General features: G+C 43.3%; 1 protein-coding gene across 2 annotated transcripts in view; it reads left to right on the plus strand.

Annotated features, from left to right (window-relative positions):
• The window catches only part of LOC126471458 (uncharacterized), a 1,143,134-nt gene that overhangs the window by 802,892 nt on the left and 316,054 nt on the right, over window positions 1-24,188 (plus strand). For both annotated transcript variants that reach the window (XM_050099649.1, XM_050099650.1), the window contains exon 4: window positions 13,886-14,045. In XM_050099649.1, coding sequence (XP_049955606.1) covers window positions 13,886-14,045 — 160 coding nt within the window. The remainder of the gene's footprint in view (window positions 1-13,885; window positions 14,046-24,188) is intronic.

A 24,188-nucleotide genomic window follows, 5' to 3' on the forward strand; every position in this document is an offset into this window, starting at 1 on the left:
CCCATGTGCTAACCATTGCTCTACCATGCTAGGTACAACAGAACAATGCAGCACCTCACATACCAAAAACATGTCATAACACATCAAAAACGCTCTTGAGAAAGGTATCATTTCCCGAAACGCGTCGTATAACAAATAAATTTAAAAAAAACGTGACTGGCAGCAGAAAAAGATATTTCATAAACAAACTTATTATGCTATTTCCACTTTTGTTGTCCTTATCCGTGCGTTTGGGTTTTAACTTGAACCCAGTTTTTCCACAAACGTCTCCAATGCTGTTCCTTCCCCACTTTATTGTACATTTTGTCAGTTTCTAGTTTTGGTTCTCCTTTGAAACTGAGATGTTCCTGGAGTTTATTCTTGAGCAGAATGCATTTTTGGACATCCTTATGTTTCCCCAGTTCTTGCAGGTCTCTCTCTATCTCTGTGAACGACGTTTCCTTTGGTTTATTGTTGATAAAATAGTGGAAGATCCTACTGCACGGTTTGTTGGTTTGGAGAGTAAAGGGACTAGACTGCAGGGTCCTCAGTCCCTTTTTCCTCATTCAAACAGATCTTGAATTGAAAACCATTCCCAAAAGAGTCTGGGAAAGTAAAAAAGGCGTAGAACTAACTGTGAACCATACTGAAAGAGAAAACGAAAGAAGCAAGCAAAAAGGGAAAAACATGCACTAAAAGGAAAAAAAACTGTAGAATAATATAGCCGATGACCTGGGATGGCCGATTGTAAGAATAAAAAAAGGATGAGCCAACCACTCTTCAATCCACTAACAGCTCCAGCATGAAAACACAAGGCTAGAGAAACACAGATAGTGAAAAGCCGAACATCAAGGCGAACAAACAGCAAACAAAGAGAGGAAGAGTTAAAATGGAGGGAGAGTGAAGGATTGGAAGAGAAGGCCATACGTCATCCTTAGATTGAGTTCAATTTAGGCACTGAAAATAATCCTTCTTCTACATATTTTCTTTGTAATCTTTTCCACATGTATCTAGAGTTCCTGGTTGTGTTATCCTTTAAATTCATCATTTTCTCTGACTAAACCTAAAGTTTTTCTCAAGATCGGTCTTTCTGTTATTTATAATTTGTCGATCAGACCTTTATTATTCAAAGCAAAAGAGTTCTGCAGCATATAGGATCATTGGTCGTGCTAGTGTGCAGTAACGTCATAGCTTGGCGTTAATGGATACTGGTATCTTGTAGACACATTTGAATAGTTGGTATGACGTTTCCGTCTCCCTGATCCGTGATTCAAAATCCTCTTTCTTGGAGATATTGAAATGTAGCTATTCTCCTAGATGTTTAAATTTCTCCGTCCGTTTGAGTCCCCCTTCTTCTACCTTCTATAACGAGTAATAATAATAATAATAATAATAATAATATAATACTTTTTACGCTATTAACGGCATACTCATGTGCACTTAAGCGCTGAAAACGATGTTGTGAATGTCACTATAAAATTTTCTAGTGTTAAGAGTTGTTCTGACATTGATCAAGGTGGAATTTAGGAATTTTTAGACATATATATCGTGATACCGCTGCAATACATCGAATCTTGCCCTTACCCTTCTCTGCTGGAGCAAAGACCACAGATAGTGCGAGGATGCTCCATCTGCTAGCGAGTGGCGTGAGCTTCTGCAGAAAAGGCATTTAATTAGTTAGCCAGTAAGACCAGCTCATGGCGTGAATAGGCACGAGACAGGATGCGGCCCACGTTGGCCCGAACAGAGGCTCGAAGTATTTATTTTATGATGATTATCGCGCAGTTTGGAAAATTACATTGTTATTTGTGGCTACCGAACGGACTGCTAAAAGGCAATGGTTAACTTCAGTGAAAATGTGGATAGTGTGTATGTTCACGTACTGAGATTGTACGTTTGATCTGTACGTTTGATCGACATGGAGATTTTCATGAATTCAAGATATAATAAACCCAGTGTTAATCATAAACTGTTTAACGTAAAGATCCGTTTTTTTCAACACAGATTGTTTATTTGAGTCGGTTACACTGAAGAGTGAGTGTAGCAGATCGAGAGGAGACCTATCACATAAGCACACAGTTACGGAAGTTACTACACTCAGGACACAAAAGTCATTGGATACTTCCTAATATCGTTCCGGACCTTCTTTTTCCTGGAGTAAATGCGGCAACTCGACCTGGCATTGACTCACCAGGTCGTTAGAAATCTCCTGGAGAAATACTAAGCCATGCTGCCTCTATAGCCGTCCATAATTGCGAAAGTGTTGCCGGTGCAGGATTTTGTGCACGGACTGATCTCACGTTTATGTCCCGTATATGTTCGATGGAATTTATGTCGGCCGAATTGGGCAGCCAAATCATTCGCATGAATTGTCCAGAATGTTATTCAAACCAATGCCGAACAGATTTGGCCCGGTGACATGGTGCATTGTCATCCATAAAAATAAATTCCATGAATGGCTCCAGCTAACCAAAGATATGCATTTACGGTCAATGATCGGTTCAGTTGGACCAGAGGCCCCAGTCCATTCCATGTAAACACAGCCAACACTATTATGGAGCCACTACCAGCTTGCACAGTGCCTTGTTGACAACTTGAGTGCATGGCTAGGTGGGGTGCGCGCCACACTCGAAACCTACCGTATACTCTTACCAGCTGAAATCGGGAGTCATCCGACCACATCACGGTTTTTCCCGTCTAGTGTCCAGCTGATATGGTCATGAGCCAATGCTGTTAACAAAGGCACTCGCATCGGTCATCTGTTGCCATAGCGCATTAACGCAAAATTTCGCCCCACTTCCTGACGGATACGTTCGTCATACGTCACACACTGATTTCTGATGTTATTTCATCAGTGTTGCTTGTCTGTTAGCAATGACAAGTCTTCGCAAACGCCACTCCTCTCGGTCGTTCAGTGCTCTGCCATCGCGCTGCCCTTTTATGCTTTGTGTATGCGATACTGCCGTCATCTGTATATGTGGACATCGCTATCCCTTGACTTTTGTCACCTCAGTGTATAGTGATGAGTGTAGCTCGATAATAGGACGTCCGGAAATGCTGTCTTCGTATGGGCAAAGTCAGTACGACTACAAACAACACGCCAAGCACATGAACAGTAAACAAAAGCATCAGAAACCGACGGACAACTTACACCGAGGAGCCAAAACATTATGGCTACCTGCTTAATAGCTTGTTTTTCCGTCGCTGGAACGAAATACACCACTGATTCTGCTTCGCGTAAATAACGAGACAGTGATTTGAATACGCACAGGTGGCGCCTGATAGCAAACCAGAGGGGTTCCACAAGATTTACATCAGGCGAATTTGGTTGCCGAGACATCAACGTGAATTCAGTATAATGTTCCTCAAACCACTGTATCACGATTCTGGCTCCGAGACACGGACAATTATACTGTTGAAAGTTGACATCGCAGTAGGGGAGGACATCAAGCATGAAGGGATTCAGTTGGTTCGCAACTGTCAGCGTGTCTTTGATTACTTCCACAAGTCCCATACAAGCGCAGGAGAATGTCTCCCAGTATAGCAAAAATGTGATTCACCCGAAGACTTGACACGTTTCCATTGATCGAAGGTCGAATCCCGATGATCTCGTGCTGAATGCAGTCGTAACTGACGATGTCGTTGGGTCAACGTGTGAACACATAGGGGTGGTGGCCTGCTGCGGAGCTCTATATTCAACAATGTACGACGAACGGTGTGCTCCGAAACACTTGTGCGTGCACCAGCATTGTGCTCTTTCGGCAGAGATGCAACAGGTCACCATCTGTCCTACTTTACAGAGTAGCCTCGGAACCCCACGTTCTGTGAAGAATCGTGGACGTCCAACCATTTAGCGCCTAACGGTAGTTTCACTGTCCTCCTATCTCTTTTCGTAAATGCTCACGACTGTAGCACGTGAACATTCGACCAGCTTCACCGTTTTCTAGATACTGATTCACAGGCTCCACATAATATAACCTGCCCTTGGTCTAAGTCGTTTATCTCAACAGATTTCCCCACTTGTAGCCCATATCTTTGCCAGAGTGACACCCCGTCCTAGTCTGCTCTACTTACATACTTTTGTTAGCACGCCACGTGCCCGCAACGCCACCAGGAGACGTCCGACGTCGCCGTGTGCAGTGGTCATAATGTCTTGGCTGACCAGTGTACAGATTTGCAGTAATTTGCTACGGAAACTTTTGCAACAACCTGATTATCAGCGACGGAATGAGCCGGTGAGACATTTTTGATAAACGCAGTGGCCGCTGAAGGCGGCGAGGCCGCGGCAGGCGAGCGTTCGCCGTCGCACGGGAAGGCGACCTTGTGGCGCGGGCACGTATGCCGCTCATTTATATTCCAGCGATGCACCCAGTCGCTCGAGTAGAGCCTGCGCGACTTTGCGGCAGCGGTGGCCCTGTCGGAACAACGTAAACGCGGACTGCTGCAAATAAACGAGCCGCGCCGGGGACGCATACAATGCTGAAAAAGGTTAAAAGGAAACCAAATCTGTGTCCGCTCTCTGCCCGTAAATACGAGCGCCGCCCAGTTGCGTGTTGGGAGGCACGCCATGTGTTTCTTCAGACACAACTACCTTCGTAGTATTACGTAGACCAGGTGTGAATTTCTGGACAGTTTCTACAACACATTGCCTTCATTAGAAGGAACTGAGTGATGTTACGCCAAAAAGTAAACCGGAAATGCGACTCCTATACACAACAAATTTATCTCGAAACTTGTACACTCTTTTAGAAGATTCCGTTTTAGACAATATTATTAATTTATTGCGTTATTCTTGTTGTAGTAGTCTTCAGCTCGAAAATTGGTTTCGTGCAGCTCTAAACGTTAGTCCAGTCCTTGAAAGGACCTTCGTCTCTACATAAATACTACAACCTACATTATTTGAAGTTGCTATTAATAGTCAATGCGTGGGCACCAACTCAAATATTTACCCTCCAGACTTCTCCCCTTAACCATACTGACAATTCCTCGATGTTCAGAATGTGTCCCCTGCCATCTTTTAGTCAAGTTATGACATAAATTTATTTTCTCCCCATTTCTATACAGAACCTCTATATTATTTATCCGATCTATCCGTTTAATGTCCATCATTCTTCTGTTGCACCACATTTCAAAAGGTTCTTGTCTGAACTATGTATTGTTCAAGTTTCACTTCCGACAAGACTACACTGCAGACAAATACCTTTAGCAAAGGCGTCGTATTCTAATTTCTTTTGCATCTCCCGATTTATTTCGATTCTTTTCTACAATCCTTGTTTTACTTTTTTTGATACTCACCTTCTAACCTTTTTTCAGAAGACTATCTATTCCGTTCAACTGCTCTTCCAAGTACCTTGCCACCTCTGAAAGAATTACAGTCTCATTGGCAAGTCTCTAGTTTAATTTTCTTTCAAAAATCGCTCCTCGGTTTCTTTACTGCTTGCTCTATGTAGCGAATTAATAACTCAGCGGAGAGGCTACAAACCTGGGTCACTCCCTTCCTTAATTACTTCCATACCCTTCAACTCCTCTAACCGCAGTATGATTTCTGTATAAGCTGTAGACAATCTATCGCTCACTGTATTTTGTCCCTGCTACCCTCTGAATGTCAAAGGATGTATTCTAGTCGATGCTGTCAAAAGTATTTTTCTAAATCTGCAGAAGCTGTAGACGTAAGTTTGTCTTTCTTTATCTTATAAGATTAATCGTAGGGTTAGTATTGACGAGAGTGTTCCTAGGTTTCTCCGGAACACGACCTGATCTTCCCCGAGGTCTGCATCTGCCACACTTTTTCTATTCTTCTATAAATAACTCGTGTCAGTATTTTATAACTACTGTTTGGTTCGTATCATAACAATTGAACGATTTATTCAAGAGAATGAGCTTCACAAATTGAACAACTCAATAACGCGTTGGTCCACCGCTGACCCTTCTGCAAGCTGTTATTCGGCTTTGTATTGATTGACAGAGTTGTTGTACGTCATCCTGAGGGATATAGTGCCAGATTTTGTCTAAATGGCGCGTTGGCTCGTCAGAATCCCGAAATTATTCGAGGACCCTGCCCATAATGTTCCATACATTCTCAATTGGGGAGAGATCAGGCGACCTTGCTGGCCAGTGAAGGGTGTGGCGAGCACGAAGACAAGCAGCAGCAACTTTCGCCGTGTGCGGGCGGGCGTTATCCTGCTGAAATTGAAGCCCAGGATGGCTTGCCATCAAGGGCAACAAAACGGGGCGCAGAATGCCGTCGACGTACCACTGTGCTTCTGGGGAGCCACGGACGACAACCAAAAGGGTCCTGCTATGAAAGGAAATGCCAGTCCAGACCAACACTCCTGGTTGTCGCGGTGTATGGCGGGCGACGGTCAGTTAGATAACCAACCGCCGTCCGGGACGTCTCCAGACACGTCTTCGGCCTGGAATCTCATTGACTGGAGAAGAACTGCCTTCCGTGATAAGTCCCGCTTCGAATTTAACCCTGACGACCAGTGAAGACGTGTCTGGACACGCCCTGGCGAGAGTTTCTACTGCTTGTCCAGAATTTGCCAAACTTTTCCTTCAGTCAATGAATTACCGACTTGCCCAATTTGAGTAGCTCTTTCCCTAAATTCCTTCGTAGTGCGTCTTTCTTTCGTCTTAGAGTGTTCATCATTCTTGACGTCAGAGTATTTAGCATTCCTCTATATACAAAATTTTCTGTATTTTTTTTTTTTTTTTTTTTTTTGAGAAGTTCTCTAAATTTGCAATGCGAAGTATTGAAACGAGGAAATAGATGAATAAGCTGTACGACCAGTGTAATGGGAACTATTTTCAGCTGATACTGCCGTCTTCACAATGGCGTTATTAGCAGAGAGGAAGGTTAGACTTTAACTTCTCGTCGACGCTGAGATCATACGAGACGAACCACTAGTCAGAACGACAAGGAAAGGGAGGAAAAAAGCCGTAGACTTTTGGAGGAACCACTGTAGCATTCAGCTGAGCTAATGTTTATGGAAACCACTAAAAACCGTTGTCAAGGTAACCGGTGGGGGATTTCAGTCTCGTTCCAGCCAAGTGAGAAATGAGTGTTTTACTCAGTATCCTTTCTGCATCAGTTTTGTTCCCGACTGCCTTTGTATTCAGGAAAATGAGAGACCTTCGATACTAGTCATCAAAAAACTGCAGCGAAATTCAGCTATACAACAGTCACGTAGCATAAACATTCTGTAATTGTTGTTAAGTGTGATTATTAACAGAACGATCATATTGCTCGCGTTGTGAGAAATATCACTGATAGAATGCGGGTTGTAAGATAAATACTTCACACATTTACAAATAACATCCGGGAATTCAGCCAGGTAACACTTTCACTGGCTGAATTCCCGGAAGTTATTTGAAAATTGTATACGCCAGGAGAAACTCAGGTCTCACTTCACACATTTAGTTTACCTGCAACAGAGATTAATTTGAAAGAACATGTATGGCGCTTGGTTGAATGGTATTCAGATATCACTCAATTCTGATAGGTCTCACGGGTAGTGGAGTGCAGCAACAAGCACTTTTGTTTCAAGATTTCAATCATGGAAACTTTTACAGGGATACTGTCAACTGCTCGGGTTGCTTCAGTGCGGTTAGTTTTGTGAGCTTCGTACTTCCAGTTGGGAACTTTAAAAAAATAACTGCAGCTTAACGATCGAAATATAGAATACTCCAATAACCGAACTATAACCAATTGGTGTTTTAACTCTTGTTTCGTACTGAAATATTTTTTTATTAATATTGGAAAATTATATTTACTCAAGTAAATCCCAAGCTGTAAAATATTTTGTAAGACGGAGACCCACGAGTACATCCGATAGGTGGTAAAATTTTGTAATATGACTGAATATGATTGCGAAAAAATTATGGCAAAACGTGCCAACAGACAAGATGTTTTGTGGCCTCGTTGTAAGAAAATTGAATTAAATCTGAATTTTATACTCGAAAAACAGATTCTAACAACAAATGTTAACGGTTCTGTACTTAATTTTTCGACAGTTTTGTGCAAATGCCACGTTTAAAAAAAATGGGTGTGGATTACTGATTTATTAATGGAATGAAATTTCAACAGTGTAACGTATTCCCAGCGTTGGCATTAGGTTTCATTCAGTTACAGAGGGCGTATTCGAATACCGCTCCGTCGTTTTGATACAGATCTTCCGTAAATTACTTCAGAGGAATGACTGATGCTGTCTTCAAGAGGCGACGTTGGTGTGGAGTGTTCCGTTCTGATGAAAATCACACAGGTCTTTCGTGTGTTAATCAAAGAACGGCGGTTAAATCCTAAACTCAGACTGCCGCGACTCTTTGGAGATCTATGGAGTAAATGTGGAAACGCTGATGATTCAGGGCCTAACCCCACCGAACAATGTTTCGAATTGTGGTAGCTAGGGTGTGAGGGCGATAAACTTATTATCCAATCCTGGTATAAAAGACGATAATGGAACCGAGTGAGTTTCCATAAACCATTAACATGCAATGAAAACCCGTTGCTTCGTCGTATATTTGAAATAAATTATAAACTAACTTGCAGAGCTTCATTTGAGCTTTGCGAACGGACAAAGCAGACATTTAAGAGTTCGTATGGACATATGCACGAAACAGCTGCAAAGGCCCTTTCACTACAACGCTTTACCTAACTTCAAACTGCCAAAAAACTATGGAATTTTGAGCTGCAAAGTCGTATATCCCTACAGTTTATGCTTATCTGTTCATAATTTTTGCTGCTTCCATGTACACGGTCGGGAAAATGAAGACAGTAGTAAACGTCCTGAAACAGTCTGGTGTCGAGGACTCCGCAAATGAAGTGGCTGGCCCTGGGGTCAAGAATTTAAATGAAACCAGCGTGGCAGTAATTAGTAGTAGCACTCTCATTTTTATCTCGACTGTTTCTGGACCAAAAATCTCCTCGGAAGAAATTAGCCTTGTTTGTTACTGGAAGCATAAAAAACTCAGAGTGGTAGTCCATAAAGTGTAGGAAATCTTGAAAGCCGGATTGGCTGGTACACATTTCGATGTGGTAACTATTTCTCTTGAGTTTATGGGGGTTTCGGCAACACAAACTCATAGATAACATTTATATCTCACTTTATGCTGACAGAGAAATATATTTCCCTCCTAAAGTTAACTTCATTATAAATATGGCATACGAAGTCAATAAACATTATTTTTGTGATGCGAATGAATTGGAGTTCCCCTGAGCCTTATTTGCCCGTAGTACCACTGCAGATCGTTGAGAGGATGTAAAAACAGAATTGACTGTTAGCTGAAAAATTTAGCTCATTTATAGAAACTTCAAAAGAGTAAAACAAAGGCCGTGAGATGGAAGAGTCAGGACAAGTCGTGGCATGGCTAAACGAAAGGCGGAGAAAATCGACAATTTAGAGAAGCGTAATTGGTCATGCAGTGTCATATTACCGTAGCTAACTATATATCGCCCTCAGACATTGGGAAGTGGTGTGCTTTTAAGGCAGCTCTGTATCTCGTGCTCTCTTCTAAAGTGAAACAAATACCTACGCGAAATGCTACGTTAGTGAAAGAGCGACATACGTGTCAAGCTATAACGAAAGAAGTAAGTTGCAGTTGGTCGTTCTTTTTTCACCACAATTTCATCACGAGCAGTTCGGATTTTATTTACTTTCAATATTTTTGACGCCAGTCTTCTCACCCGTTCAAAACCGTTCCTTTATTTTCTTCCGTCCTGAACTGATCGCTGCGATTCAGTATCTACTGCGGCAACAATGCAAAGGCACAAGTAGCGTTTGATTGTAACAGACTTTATAAAACGGTAGCTAACTGATACAAGTTTTGTAGAAAATGTGAAATGATAGCACCTTGCTTAGATGAACTTTTCATCGCAGAAAGTACATACTGCCCACGAAGTACGAAGACTTCAAGGAAGATGTTTTCGAATTTTTACAGTCTTGGTGTCCTTCAGAATGGAGCAACTCACCTGATTTCTTTTCATCAGCCTAACTTAAATTGTGGTGAGGGACAGACATTTAACATTTTTATGTTGTTGTTGTCGTTATTCTGATGTTCATTCCGAAGACTCGTGTGTGATGCAGCTTTGCACGCTAGTCTCTCCTGTCAGCCCTCTTCATGTCTGCTGTGGTCAGCACTCGCAGCTCACATATGGGAGGACGACGGATCAAATTCCCATCCGGCCATCCAGAAATAAGTTTTTCGTGATTTATGTAAATCGCTCCAAGCAAATAGATGGATGCAAATAATCTCATAGTTCCGGCAACCAGAACTAAAAAAAGAGACGGTAAAATAGTCTATATCAAAATTAGGTTGAAGAATAAATCCGAAATTGTTTTTTGTCTTTTCGCTGTATGACGACCGGTTTCAGGTCGTACCTGCATATAGAACTAAACTACATAAGTAAAGGCATTAGGAGTCAACATAACCTACTGAACAAAGTAGACAGTAAAGCGATGTACTCACGAAACTAATACTTCATTTGCCACGAATTTCAAGGTACAGCCGGCCGCTGTGGCCGAACGGTTCTAGGCGCTTCAGTCTGGAACCGCGCGACCGCTACGGTCGCAGGTTCGAATCCTGCCTCGGGCATGGATGTGTGTGGTGTCCTTAGGTTAGTTAGGTTTAAGTAGTTCTAAGTTCTAGGGGACTGATGACCTTAGATGTTAAGTCCCATTGTGCTCAGAGCCATTTGAACCATTTCAAGGTACAAGTGCGCGTAAAAACATGTCACTCCTCGGTAAAGCTTTGGTTGAAACGGCAGATGGGCATCCGCGAACCGTGCATGATCACTAAAACATCTCCAAAACAAAGTCAAAAGACGAGCTCGAACAGCCCATGACATTCCAGGTATGACTGGATAAAACCTATGCGTACAAAACATTGTAGATTGAACGTAATGTAATCTAAAACACAGGTCTCGGTGTCGGTAGAGTATAAAAGAGAAGAAAACTACTATCGTCAAAATCCGCCGGAGAAACTAAGAATTAAAAGACGCACAATCGTTGGGAGTTGGCAACATACTAAAATATATTAGCATCGGTCAAATAGAACTACACCTTACAGCGCTATCCACACACTGAATACTGTGAAGCCAAGCACGCGTCACCACATCTAGCGGTAGAAACCAAATTACAAGAACAAAATGGATCTCCGTGTTAAATAACAATCCAGTACAACGATTGTGTGTCTTTTAGTTCTTTGATTCTCTCGCGGATTTTAACGATGGTAGGTTTCTTCTGATTTATACCCTACCGACACCGCGAGCTGTGTTTTAATTTACGTTACGTTCATTCTGAAATGTTTTGTGCTCATTGGTTTTATGCTGTCTTACTTGAATTGTGATGGGCTGTCCGGGATCGTCTGTTTCGGAGATGTTTGTCATCGTGCATGGTTCGCGGATGCCCCTCTGCCATTCCGTCCGAGGTTTTATCGAGGAATGACACGTTTTTACGCGAACTTGTACCTAGAACCGCTCGTCCACAGCGGCCGGCTGTATCTTGAAATTCGTGACAAATAAAGTATTAGTTTTGTGAGTGTATCGCTTTACTGTCTATTTTGTTCGGTAGGTTATGTTCACTACTAGTGCGTTTACTTATGTAGTTTTATTCTATATGCAGATATGGCCTGAAGAGAGAGCTCCAGGGTATCAAACTGGTCGTCATACAGCGAAAACGGGAAAACAGCTATTGCGGATTTGGAATTTCTCTTAATTTTGATACAGACTATTTTACCATCTCTGATTCTAAACTGTTTGATTGTCCTTCGCATGCTTTCTGTGAAAGGGACAAGGCCGATTTTCCTTCCCATCAGTTAGTATTCCGAGTTTGTGCTCCGCCTCTAATGGAAGCGCAGTAGACGGGACGTTAAACTCTAATCTTCATTCCTCGCCTCTGAACGACTACTGTAACCTTCATCTATTTGAACGTGTTTACTGTATACGTGCCTTTGTCTCACTCTAAAATTCTTACTCTACACACTTCCCTCCCTTACCAATTTGACCATTCCTTGATGCCTCAAAACCTCCTGTTTGTCAAATATACCACAAATTTCTTTTTTCCTCGAGATCGATTAAGAACTTCCTCATTAGTTGCTCGATCTAACGATCCAATCTTTAGCATCCTTTTTTAGGGCCACGTTTCAAAATCTTACACTCAATTATTGTCAGAGCTGCTTATCGTCCACGTTTCACTTCCATACGAGGCTACACTCCAGTCAAATCCCTTCAGAAATCTCAGTGCGAACAGGCCTTGAAGGCCCACGGTACCGACCGACCGCCGTGACATCTTTAGCCCCTAGACGTCATTGGATGTTGATATGGAGGGGGCATGTGATCAGCACACCGCTCTCCCGGCCGTTGTCAACTTTAGTGATCCGAGCCGCTACTTCCCAATCAAGCAGCTCCTCAATTTGCCTCACAAGGGCGGAGTGCGCCCTGCTTATCAACAGTTCTCGGCAGACCGGGCGGGCAGCCATCAAAGTATCAGCCAAGCCCGACAGCGCTTAACTTCGTTGGTCTGACGGGAACCGGTATTGACACTTTCAGAAAAGATTCCCTAAAGTTTAAAAGTGTACTATATGTTCACCAATGCCTCTTTTTCAGAAATGCTTACCGAGCGAGGTGGCGCAGTGGTTAGCACACTGGACTCGCATTCGGGAGGACGACGGTTCAATCCCGTATCCAGCCATCCTGATTTAGGTTTTCCGTGATTTCCCTAAATCGTTTCAGGCAAATGCCGGGATGGTTCCTTTCAAAGGGCACGGCCGATTTCCTTCCCCATCCTTCCCTAACCCGAGCTAGCGCTCCGTCTCTAATGACCTCGTTGTCGACGGGACGTTAAACAACACTAACCTAACCTAACCTCAGAAATGCTTTCTTGTTAGTCTTCATTTCATATCCTCTCTACTTCGGCCATTATCATTTATATTGCTGCCCAAACAGTAAAACTCGTCTAGTGCTTTTAGTTTCTTGTTTCCTAATCTAATTCCCTCAGCTACGCTTTTGTTGTAACATGTAACCTGTTTTCAAGAAGCAATCCTTACTATTCAACTGCTCTTCCAAGTCTTTTGCCGTCATTGACAGGATTACAGTGTCATCAGCAAATGTTATATTTTTATTTCTTCTTCCTGAACTTTAATTCCCTTTCCAAATTTCTCCTTTGGTTCCTTTACTGCTTCTCCAATGTAGAGATTAAATAACGTGGAAGGTAGACTAGAACCGTGTGTCACACCTTTCTCGACTATTGCTTCTCACTCATGTCCATCGACTCGTAACTGCTGTCGGGTTTTTGTACAAGTTGTAAACACCCTTCGCTGCATTTTATCTCTACTTTCTTCACAATTTCAAATAGTGTGTTCCAGTCAACACTGTCAAAAGCTTTCTTTGGATCTACTAATAATATTAACGTAGGTCTGTCTTTATTTAACGTATCTTCTAACATAAATCGTAGCGTTAAGTATTCCCAAGTGTGTTCGTACATTTCTGCTGAACCCAAACTGATTTTCCCAGAGGTCGTGTTCTACCATTTCTTCCATTCACAGTCTTAAATGATGGTTTAAACGTACTTGCGTTGCCGATATACTTCGTACAAGTGTTGATGGACTCAGTAAGACAGTACTGAGACGTACTCTATTATTAGCCAAGGAGTAGACGCACCTCATACGTGCAACTCCGCCTCGAAGTCTCGCGAGACAGCGAGACCGGTTAAACAACACACACATGCAAAAATACTCTCTGCTGTCCTCGAGGTGGACAGGTGCCAGAGCGCAAGTAGACAGTCACGATTTAAGATAGCTTCCTGGAAACAATTCTGCGAGGTGGAGTCAAGCGGGGCAAGAGCTATGGGGGCACTTGACTGTCGCAGTTATCAGGAGCCAGCGTCTGAACTGGTGTGCGCTTTGTCCACAGGAGCTGAAAGGCGAGCGCTACCGGCTCAAGGTGATCGTGTCCGAGCTGCAGAATGCTACAGCTATCGACTACCAGACAGCACTGGTCGCCTTCATCAACTGTCTGCTCATCTCCACGCCACAACTGAAGGACCGCATTCGAATCCGCAATGAGTTCATTGGTAAGTGATGCTTTCAATATCATATTCGCGTTCCCTGACCCTTCAGCTTAATTTTTCTCTTACATTATATCTTTTGCTAGTAGCCTGTACATGCCACATCAACTGTCGCTCATAATTAACGCTAAAATACATATACTGAGGCCACCAAAAATTGATACACACTTTATTAGAAGATACCTGAGTAATATCTTAGTGAGTTATGGTGAAATACATCGGCTCATCGATTAACGGACCGAGCGAGAAGGCGTAGTGGTTAGCACACTGGACTGCCGTTCGGGAGGACGACGGTTCAAACCAGCGTCCGGCCATCCTGATTTAGGTTTTCCATGATTTCCATAAATCGCTTCAGGCAAATGCCGGGATGGTTCCTTTGAAAAGGCACGGCCGACGTCCTTCCCCATTTTTCCCTAATCCGATGGGACCGATGACCTCACTGTTTGGTCCCCTCCCCCAAATCAATCAACCAACCAACCAATCGATTAACAGATGTGACTTAGCCATAGTACGCTATCATTACCATTTAAATGGTGAACCAAGAAATGGAGTTCGAACATTGAAAGGTTGCTTTAAAGCGGCAATGGAAAACCTAGAATGCTGTCGAAGTCCAATAAAACCAACGACGTAAGTCTGGCCCAACACTACTAACAAATTTACGTAGTCCTTATAGGTTTGAAACCCCTGCTTTGTCGTCTGTGGTGATGGCGTAACTTTCTCACTATATGTTTCTGTATGAAATTTTACCCCAAATTTACCTCCCACTCTATAAAACGTCTACGTATTGCCAAATCTATGCACCCACAAACTGTTATCCATCTTAAACTCGTATGCTAACCTTTGACTAAACAGAACCTAATTTGAACTGAAATGTAACTGGTCTGAATACAATTCGTCGTTATATTAAATGCACAACTCAAGTAAAACAATTATCTGGTCCTAATCAAAATTTCCACTTACCTTCTTGCATATTCCTCGAAAGCACAACAGCAAACAGCAAGCAGACAGTGGCTGAGCTAGATTAAATAAAATTTCCAAACTGTATTGAAACTGTTGCACACCACATGGCCAGTGTCGTAATACGTAATTGTAAACATTTTTTTAAACAGTGGGATGGGGAGAGTAACTATTCCTATAAAATGGTTTTCCAAGACAACGATTTTAGACTGAAGTATGTATTCAAAAGGACAGAGTAAAATTTCGTGTGATCTTCACATAACATTGCTCTGAACAATACTATGCTTAACAAAGTAAACAATGCTTTGGAAAGGCTACAATGTTATAGAATTTCTATCAGTTGACTGCATGGCATTGGGAAGTGGAATGGTCTTTCTTCCTGCTCTGAGCAAGTTAACTAGCTGGCAATAATTATTATATAAACTAGGTGCACAGTGCTGCAGTCTTACCTCAAACATCTTCTCTTCAAAAATAATAGCATCAATCAGAATTTATATACTCTTCGCTTTCCAGTATATACATCTTATTAATCCTTTCTGTCCTTTACAATAAATCTTTCTTCATCTAACAGATACAATCACAAGTGAACACAGCACTACTGAATACGTCCATCACCTCTCACACTTCAGCTAATAACCTGTCAGGCTGGCAGAGGCAACGACTGTGCCACAACAACACCAAATACTGTTTTAACAGTATCATAACGTGCTCTCTCTCTGACGAGCACATCGACAACATACAGAAATCAAAATGACTTGACCACCTTATAATGGAATACTATGCACTTTAAGTGCAAAAGTCTAACAAAGTTGTGTGGGTTAGCCGAGGTGTAGCGGGACCAAAGTACGTCATATTCTCAAAAGAGTGGTATTTGAAATGTACACCCCAAGATTATTTCATAGAATAAATAGAAACGGCACTGACCAAAAAGTCAGTACAATGAGTGGTTTCAGAACAGTGCACAAAAATGTGAGACCTTCATACTAATAATGTTAGATCAAATGAGGCAAACTCAAAATGAACATGGACAGAAAAACCAGGGCAATGATACTGCCAACTCATACAACTTACAGCTTTAACATTTTGCACAAGTAAATCATTTTAACTAGTATTATTGAGTACATTATTATCAATAGATGTAATTACCTCATTCTTTTTTTAAGACACAGTAAGTAGCTTAGCGTATCAGACCGTATTTTTCGCATTCGTCTTATCCACCCTTCGTGCACTCTACGAATTTACGAGCAAGAGAAATTTTATTTTTAACAGGTTATCACACTGCCCCATTACCTCCGATACGAGTGAAATTACCTCGTTAAAGATCTTCCTGGACGTGAAATACTCGAATGGAGACCTTGAATATTCGAATGATGAAAATCTACGACGAAGATACTTTCCATGCCTTCGGATTTGACACACTCATAAAGCTGTTGCGTACCATAGAAAAGCACTTACAATGGGAAACGACACGTGCGGCTATAGCGTTGAACACTTAGACAAATATTGCTTAAGAAAGAGAACTTCCCAGTCAGATACGTGTGAACACATGTGATGGTCTTAGTTAGCAGTTGTGATTGAAGCTGTGTAAGTCGGAAGCAATTCATCCTACCACGTCTCTGTCAATACAGCAATCATGTACGATTCTCGAAGTTTTCTCGGCGAGTAAAGTATCGTCACTAGAAATAGTGTCCCTGATTCAGGTCAAAAAATATGGAAAATTAATAAAGTGTTTATACTTTTTTCTTATACGGATATACGCATGCGTTAACATCCTGTGCCTTTGATGTATGAAAAGTGGGTGTTTGTCGTTACCTGATGACCCTTTGTGACACACAAAGATGCAGCTTCGTTAGCTGCGATGAAATTTCGCTATGGAAAGAACAAGACTGGCGCTAGCTGTGAACTCTTCCACTATAAGGCAAATTCATGTAGAGAGCTGTCTTTCTTACTGCGAGAGTCACAGTAACAAGCTAGCACCAGGAAATTCCTGAAACTCTACATCACTTCTGAGCCAGCATCGTTCAGTACGCTCACATAGTGCATGCGGCAATTCGATGGTTCTGCAATATAAATTATAGTTTAGTTTCTCTCTCATACTCCATGTGAGATGTTTAATTTCTAACCAGTTGCAATAAGTGTTAACCTCTTGGACTAATGATTTTCCAGTTGCTGCTACGATATGGTTCAAAACCTGGAATTTCAATATCCTATACTTTTCGTATGTGACCTAGAGTTCTGGATTAAACACTCTTAGGTCATAATATTAGATTCTTACCCGCGGCTGCTCCCGCATGTACATGTATTTCACGCTGACACCTGTCTGGTTCTCCGCTGTTTTACACCATGCGACTCCAGAGAGGACATTAAATGTGTCTGAGATATGCAGCCATGTGGCATGATATTCGGCCTAAAACATGCTGACAAAATTATTTGCATGCAGTAGTGTTCATTCTTATGATATGGTTGGTGCACTGAACAACTTGAACTATATGAAAGATAGATTGCGTTTCATACTTTCAAAGTATTCCAAGTCAACTAATTACAGGAAATAAATACGAATAGATTGTTTTTGGAGGTTTCTATATGTCATTCCTTCTCACAGCCAACCCCTCTCCTAGCGGTTGTCTGTGTATTTTATTTCCATAGCATTTTTATAAAAAACAATGAGAGGGGCGTATATCCAATTTGGTTGAAACTCCTCCAGGAGTTCCTGTGTTATGCTTTTACATAAGCCGATCTCACCGCACCTTCACTCATAGGGATATGTTACTGTCACGACATATATATATATATATATATATATATATATATATATATATATATATATATACACTCCTGGAAATTGAAATAAGAACACCGTGAATTCATTGTCCCAGGAAGGGGAAACTTTATTGACACATTCCTGGGGTCAGATACATCACATGATCACACTGACAGAACCACAGGCACATAGACACAGGCAACAGAGCATGCACAATGTCGGCACTAGTACAGTGTATATCCACCTTTCGCAGCAATGCACGCTGCTATTCTCCCATGGAGACGATCGTAGAGATGCTGGATGTAGTCCTGTGGAACGGCTTGCCATGCCATTTCCACCTGGCGCCTCAGTTGGACCAGCGTTCGTGCTGGACGTGCAGACCGCGTGAGACGACGCTTCATCCAGTCCCAAACATACTCAATGGGGGACAGATCCGGAGATCTTGCTGGCCAGGGTAGTTGACTTACACCTTCTAGAGCACGTTGGGTGGCACGGGATACATGCGGACGTGCATTGTCCTGTTGCAACAGCAAGTTCCCTTGCCGGTCTAGGAATGGTAGAACGATGAGTTCGATGACGGTTTGGATGTACCGTGCACTATTCAGTGTCCCCTCGACGATCACCAGTGGTGTACGGCCAGTGTAGGAGATCGCTCCCCACACCATGATGCCGGGTGTTGGCCCTGTGTGCCTCGGTCGTATGCAGTCCTGATTGTGGCGCTCACCTGCACGGCGCCAAACACGCATACGACCAACATTGGCACCAAGGCAGAAGCGACTCTTATCGCTGAAGACGACACGTCTCCATTCGTCCCTCCATTCACGCCTGTCGCGACACCACTGGAGGCGGGCTGCACGATGTTGGGGCGTGAGCGGAAGACGGCCTAACGGTGTGCGGGACCGTAGCCCAGCTTCATGGAGACGGTTGCGAATGGTCCTCGCCGATACCCCAGGAGCAACAGTGTCCCTAATTTGCTGGGAAGTGGCGGTGCGGTCCCCTACGGCACTGCGTAGGATCCTACGGTCTTGGCGTGCATCCGTGCGTTGCTGCGGTCTGGTCCCAGGTCGAAGGGCACGTGCACCTTCCGCCGACCACTGGCGACAACATCGATGTACTGTGGAGACCTCACGCCCCACGTGTTGAGCAATTCGGTGGTACGTCCACCCGGCCTCCCGCATGCCCACTATACGCCCTCGCTCAAAGTCCGTCAACTGCACATACGGTTCACGTCCACGCTGTCGCGGCATGCTACCAGTGTTAAAGACTGCGATGGACCTCCGTATGCCACGGCAAACTGGCTGACACTGACGGCGGCGGTGCACAAATGCTGCGCAGCTAGCGCCATTCGACGGCCAACACCGCGGTTCCTGGTGTGTCCGCTGTGCCGTGCGTGTGATCATTGCTTGTACAGCCCTCTCGCAGTGTCCGGAGCAAGTATGGTGGGTCTGACACACCGGTGTCAATGTGTTCTTTTTTCCATTTCCAGGAGTGTATATTCGAGACACGTGTGCCAACTTTGGTAGAAATTGTTTCAGATGTTACAGAGATATGCTGGTATGTCCTTGTCTTTGCTCCCGACCCCACCCCTTCCGTCCCCTGGGGGCGAAACGTCATCAGGACTGTCACCAATGACCCTGGCGACCCCAAATACTGTGTATTCGACACTGATGTCGGTTGTTATAGAATATGTTTTTCACGTCACGGCTTCCCACCCCTACCTTTATGGCTGATATTGTATTTGTATGCAGGTAATACATGTAACGAGTCACATATTCACAAAATTTTGTTAAAATGTCGCCAGACGTTGCTGTCTTATGCTTCTATGACGTCTCCCACTCGCCTCCAGCCCCAGCCGTATGGGACCGATGACAGTAGCAGTCTGGTCCCTTTAATCCCACAAACCAACCAACCCAGCCGTATGCGAGGTAGGTGGTCCTTGTCACCACAGTGTGCCTTTCCACGTACTAAGTGATAGGTGTACCAAGTTTAGTTGAAGTCGATCCAGTGGTTCACAAAAAGATGTGGAACATACATACATACATTTTTATAATATTCTGTCTTTTTACCCACAGCTTTGGCTGCCTAAACGTATGTCACATATATTGCACATACATACAGGGTATTAGCCGTATAAGTGGTGCTGTTTTTATTGGTGACTGAGGTCAGTGTACTATCCAACATTACATCAGTATTTACTTCATTTGAAGACCAATAATTATAGCTATTTCGAGTAGTATGATTTCAGGGTTGGGTAGTACCTCCAATCACATGTGGCAACAGCAAGCCATTAATATTTATGCTCTCCTGAACAGCGGGTCAAGCATGTATTGAAGTGTGGAAGTGCGGACTCAAAACTGTTAGTATGTACTGACAGGCATAGCGCAGTTAGTGGCGCAGTTACGACTGTGCAGAAAACATCAGGTAGTAAATTATGTGACATGTTTGCAGGCAGACAAATTGCACTTCAGATTTTTGAACTGTCAACTAAATACAGGAAAGAAATACCAACAACTCGTTTCAGAATATTTTTAAATATCACTTCCAGCTCGTCCCCATCCCCTGAAATTGCCTCAGAAATTCCTGAACTTTGCTTCTATGTCACCCCATTTTCACCCCCACATATTTGGAAGGTAGGTGTTTCTTAAAAAGTGCTTCTGTCCAGATAGTAAATTGTATATGTACCAAGTTTGGTAGAAATCAATCCAAATGGTTTAGGAGGAGGTGTGAAATATACATGCAGGCATACATACATATATTTTTATAATTTATAATGATATAGATATATACAGTCCAGTCCCAGTCAGTGAAGATTGCAGCATAAGCTATATTGCTAAACATAGAGGATCTTACATAGCAAAAGATACGAACATTTTCACTGTCGATGAATTGAAAGTGTTATATAAGGAAGAAAAACAAGTTTCTGTTCGAAGGTCATACAGTCCAGAATCGGTACGCCAGTCAGGCAAAATCCCCGTGGGGACTGAGGCAGTCATCCCACCGAAGCACCGGGTTGAAAATACCTGTTTGGTAAATCACTATCCCTGATGCCTGAAAAAGCCCGTAACTGCCTGCTGCACATCCTCGTCCGACACAAATCTTTGACCCTTCGATACCTTTTTTAGGGACCCGCATACGGAGAGGTCAGGACTATAAGGTGGGTGCTCCAGAGTCTCCCACATGAATGGGTGTAACTTCTGCGTTACGACGTCTGCGATATGGGGATATGGGGATGTGGGTTGTTAGGAAGCAGCGTGGAACTCGGCGCACAATTCCACAACGGAGGTTTTCAACACTCATGTCGCCCCACACACATTCTTCATTCTCCAATGGATATCTATCGGCGTTTGTCCTTCTCCGATGGATGTCTACCGGTGTTTCTCCTTAGGCAGACAAGAAAAGAATAATAGAACGCTAGTCCTGTAAAGACGCATTTGATAATAACGTCACCATAGTTCACGTTTCAGCATTTATCGCCTGCACGTAGAAAAAAAAAATGGTTCAAATGGCTCTGAGCACTATGGGACTCAACTGCTGTGGTTATCAGTCCCCTAGAACTTAGAACTACTTAAACCTAACTAACCTAAGGACATCACACACATCCATGCCCAAGGCAGGATTCGAACCTGCGACCGTAGCCGTAGAAAAGACACCAATATCACACTGCTCCCCTGCCTACATGTCGGTGCTTATATACCCGCAACTGAAAGTGAACTGCTGCGTCTGTATCTTTGGAGTGGCACGATGGAACTATGAAGATTTTGTTTCTTGTAGAGGGGGTAGGCGGCTAACAGCTGCCGGATATGACAGCATGAGGTTTCCTAACTTCCCGTAACAGGGCACCAATCACTCTGCATTTATAATATACGTCCATTCCATAAGCCGTTGCACAGTGCATGGCAGCGGGTACTTGAGCACACTTATCCCGTTCTCGTATGAAACGAGGAAAAATCGCTGACTGCATTGCTCTATACCCGTGCTAATCTTTCTCTCAACGTTCTCCCATTCGCGATATATAACGACGGTAGCAGAATTGTTGTACAACTTACGTTTCAACACGGTTCCGCGTGTAACAACATCCTTCAGTCCGGAACCGCGCGACTGGTACGATCGCAAGTTCGAATCCTGCCTTGGGCATGGATGTGTGTGCTGTTCTAAGGTTAGTTGGGTTTAAGTAGTTCGAAGTTCTAGGGGACTGATGACCTCATATGTTAAGTCCCATAGTGCTCAGAGCCTTTTGAACCATTTGTACAACATCATCTGCTTCTCAGAGATCCTCATTTAAATTATCTGAGCCTGTCTACTAAACTTTCGTACGGGGTATCTCGATCAATAGCGTCTTTGAATTCTCCTTTCAAGCCAACAAGACCCCAAACACCGAAGAAATTGGCTATAATAGGACGAATTAGAGTACTGTATGCAGCTTATTTAACAAAGTTATTGCACTTTTCCACAGTTCTCTCAACAAATCTAATTCTGCCACCATTATTACTGACATAATGTGTTCGTTTATTCCGTACTGACGAGTGATAAGAATACCTTTTGTTATAATCTGGAGTCGGATTCGCTCTTTTTTAAGAGAATTCTGTAGCTTTTGCTTACATTTAAGGAGTGGTTCTGTTCAGTACGCTAAGTGGAAATATTAATAGCTCATTCTGATATCCATGCCATCACCCAGCGATATTATTTTCCTGCAGATTGCAGCATCATCACCGAATGATCTATGAGTATCACTGCATACTTGCTAAACTGTTTATGTATGGTGACTATACCAGCAGTCCTGTCCTATTCTGAGACGAGTGTTAAAGTGTTGTACACGTACGTATAGTAAGGTCTACTGGCTTTCTCCTGCTACAAAGGCCTCTAAGAGTTTGAGCGTTGGCTTTCTCTAGACTCTCTGAGCCAGATTACCACTGCTTTCCGTTTTTGGCCTCCAGAGTGTTAAGAATTCTAGTGCTTCAACATTTACCCGCAGATGTTGGGCGGCAGCTGTTTCATTAGTCACCGTGGACTATGCGACCAGTAATAACGAACTTACCCGCTCCTGTGGCTGAGGTCGCTTGTAAATTTGTTGCTAGACTCTCTCCACATAACTAACATCTGCCTATTTCCGATATCCTTACCGTCAGCTTGCTGTGTGGGATCTTGAGTAGCACTATGTTAAAGAAAAGATAAACCACATGCTGAAAAGAGAACTCTCGAACTGCGAATAGCTATTACGCTGCCGCGCGGTCTGAGGCGTCCTTCCACGGTCCGAGCGGCTCCCCGCGTCGGAGCTTCGGGTCCTTCCTCGGGCATGGGCGTGTGTGTGTCGTCCTTAACGTAAGTTAGTTTAAGTTGGATTAAATAGTGTGTAAGCTTAGGGACCGATGACTTCAGCAGCTTTGTCGCATAAGACCTTACCACAAATTTCCAAATTTTTCCAGCTATTACACTGAGGTGACAAAAATCATGGGAGACTTCCTACTATCATGTCTGATCTCCTTTTGGCGGGTGTAGCACAGCAACTCGACGTGGCACGGGCTCAATAAGTCGTTGGAACTCCCCGGTAGAGATATTGAACCATGCTACCTCTATAGCAGTCCATAATTGCCGGTGTAGGGTTTTGTGCATGAACTGACCTCTCGATCATATCCCATAAATTTTCGATGGGATTCATGTCGGTCAATCTGAGTGGCCAAATTATTTGTTCGATTTGTCCAGAACGATCTTAAAACCAATCGCGAACAGTTGTGGCCCGATGACAGGGCGTATTGCCATCCATAAAAATTCCTTCGTTGCTGGGGACTATGATTCTGTGAATGACTGCAAATGGTCTTCATGCCAGAGGAGCCGGTCCGGGGTAAGAGACGGGCTCCCACTTCTTTTTATCACTCGTTCATAATGGCGACAACAGATACGAGTGATACTAGTGCGCTTTCGAGAGCTTCTCTTGCGCCTGATCCCTCTCCACAGGACGAGATGGGACAGGCAGTGGAGGATTATACAGTGATGCAAAGGCATTCCAAAATCACGCTCCTCTTAGAACAAAGTATTAAAAACGGCAAGATAAGTCAGGCGGCAATCTTGCAGATAAAAAATGAACTGGCTGCATGGGCAATTGCCCATGCTAAACTGGAAGGAAGAGTAGAGGAGCTAGAAAAGGAAAATAACCGATTAAGACAACAACAACAACAACAACAACAACAACCGAAGACCTGGGCGGCGGTGGCAGCACAAGCCCCCAGACAAAACAACACAAAAGAGACTATAGACAGGGTGTCAAAGAAACAGGAGACGGCAGTCTTCCTTAGAACCCTGCCTGGAAAAGATACGAGCGTAAAACGAATACAGGAGCTTCTGACCACTACGATAGACCCAGTTAAAGATAAAATCAAGATAAAACGGGTCAAACCAAGCCGCAACTCGGTAATTGTGGAAGTTGCGAGCGAAGA

Source organism: Schistocerca serialis, chromosome 3 (assembly GCF_023864345.2).
Source record: "Schistocerca serialis cubense isolate TAMUIC-IGC-003099 chromosome 3, iqSchSeri2.2, whole genome shotgun sequence".
Classification (NCBI taxonomy): Eukaryota; Metazoa; Arthropoda; class Insecta; order Orthoptera; family Acrididae; genus Schistocerca; species Schistocerca serialis.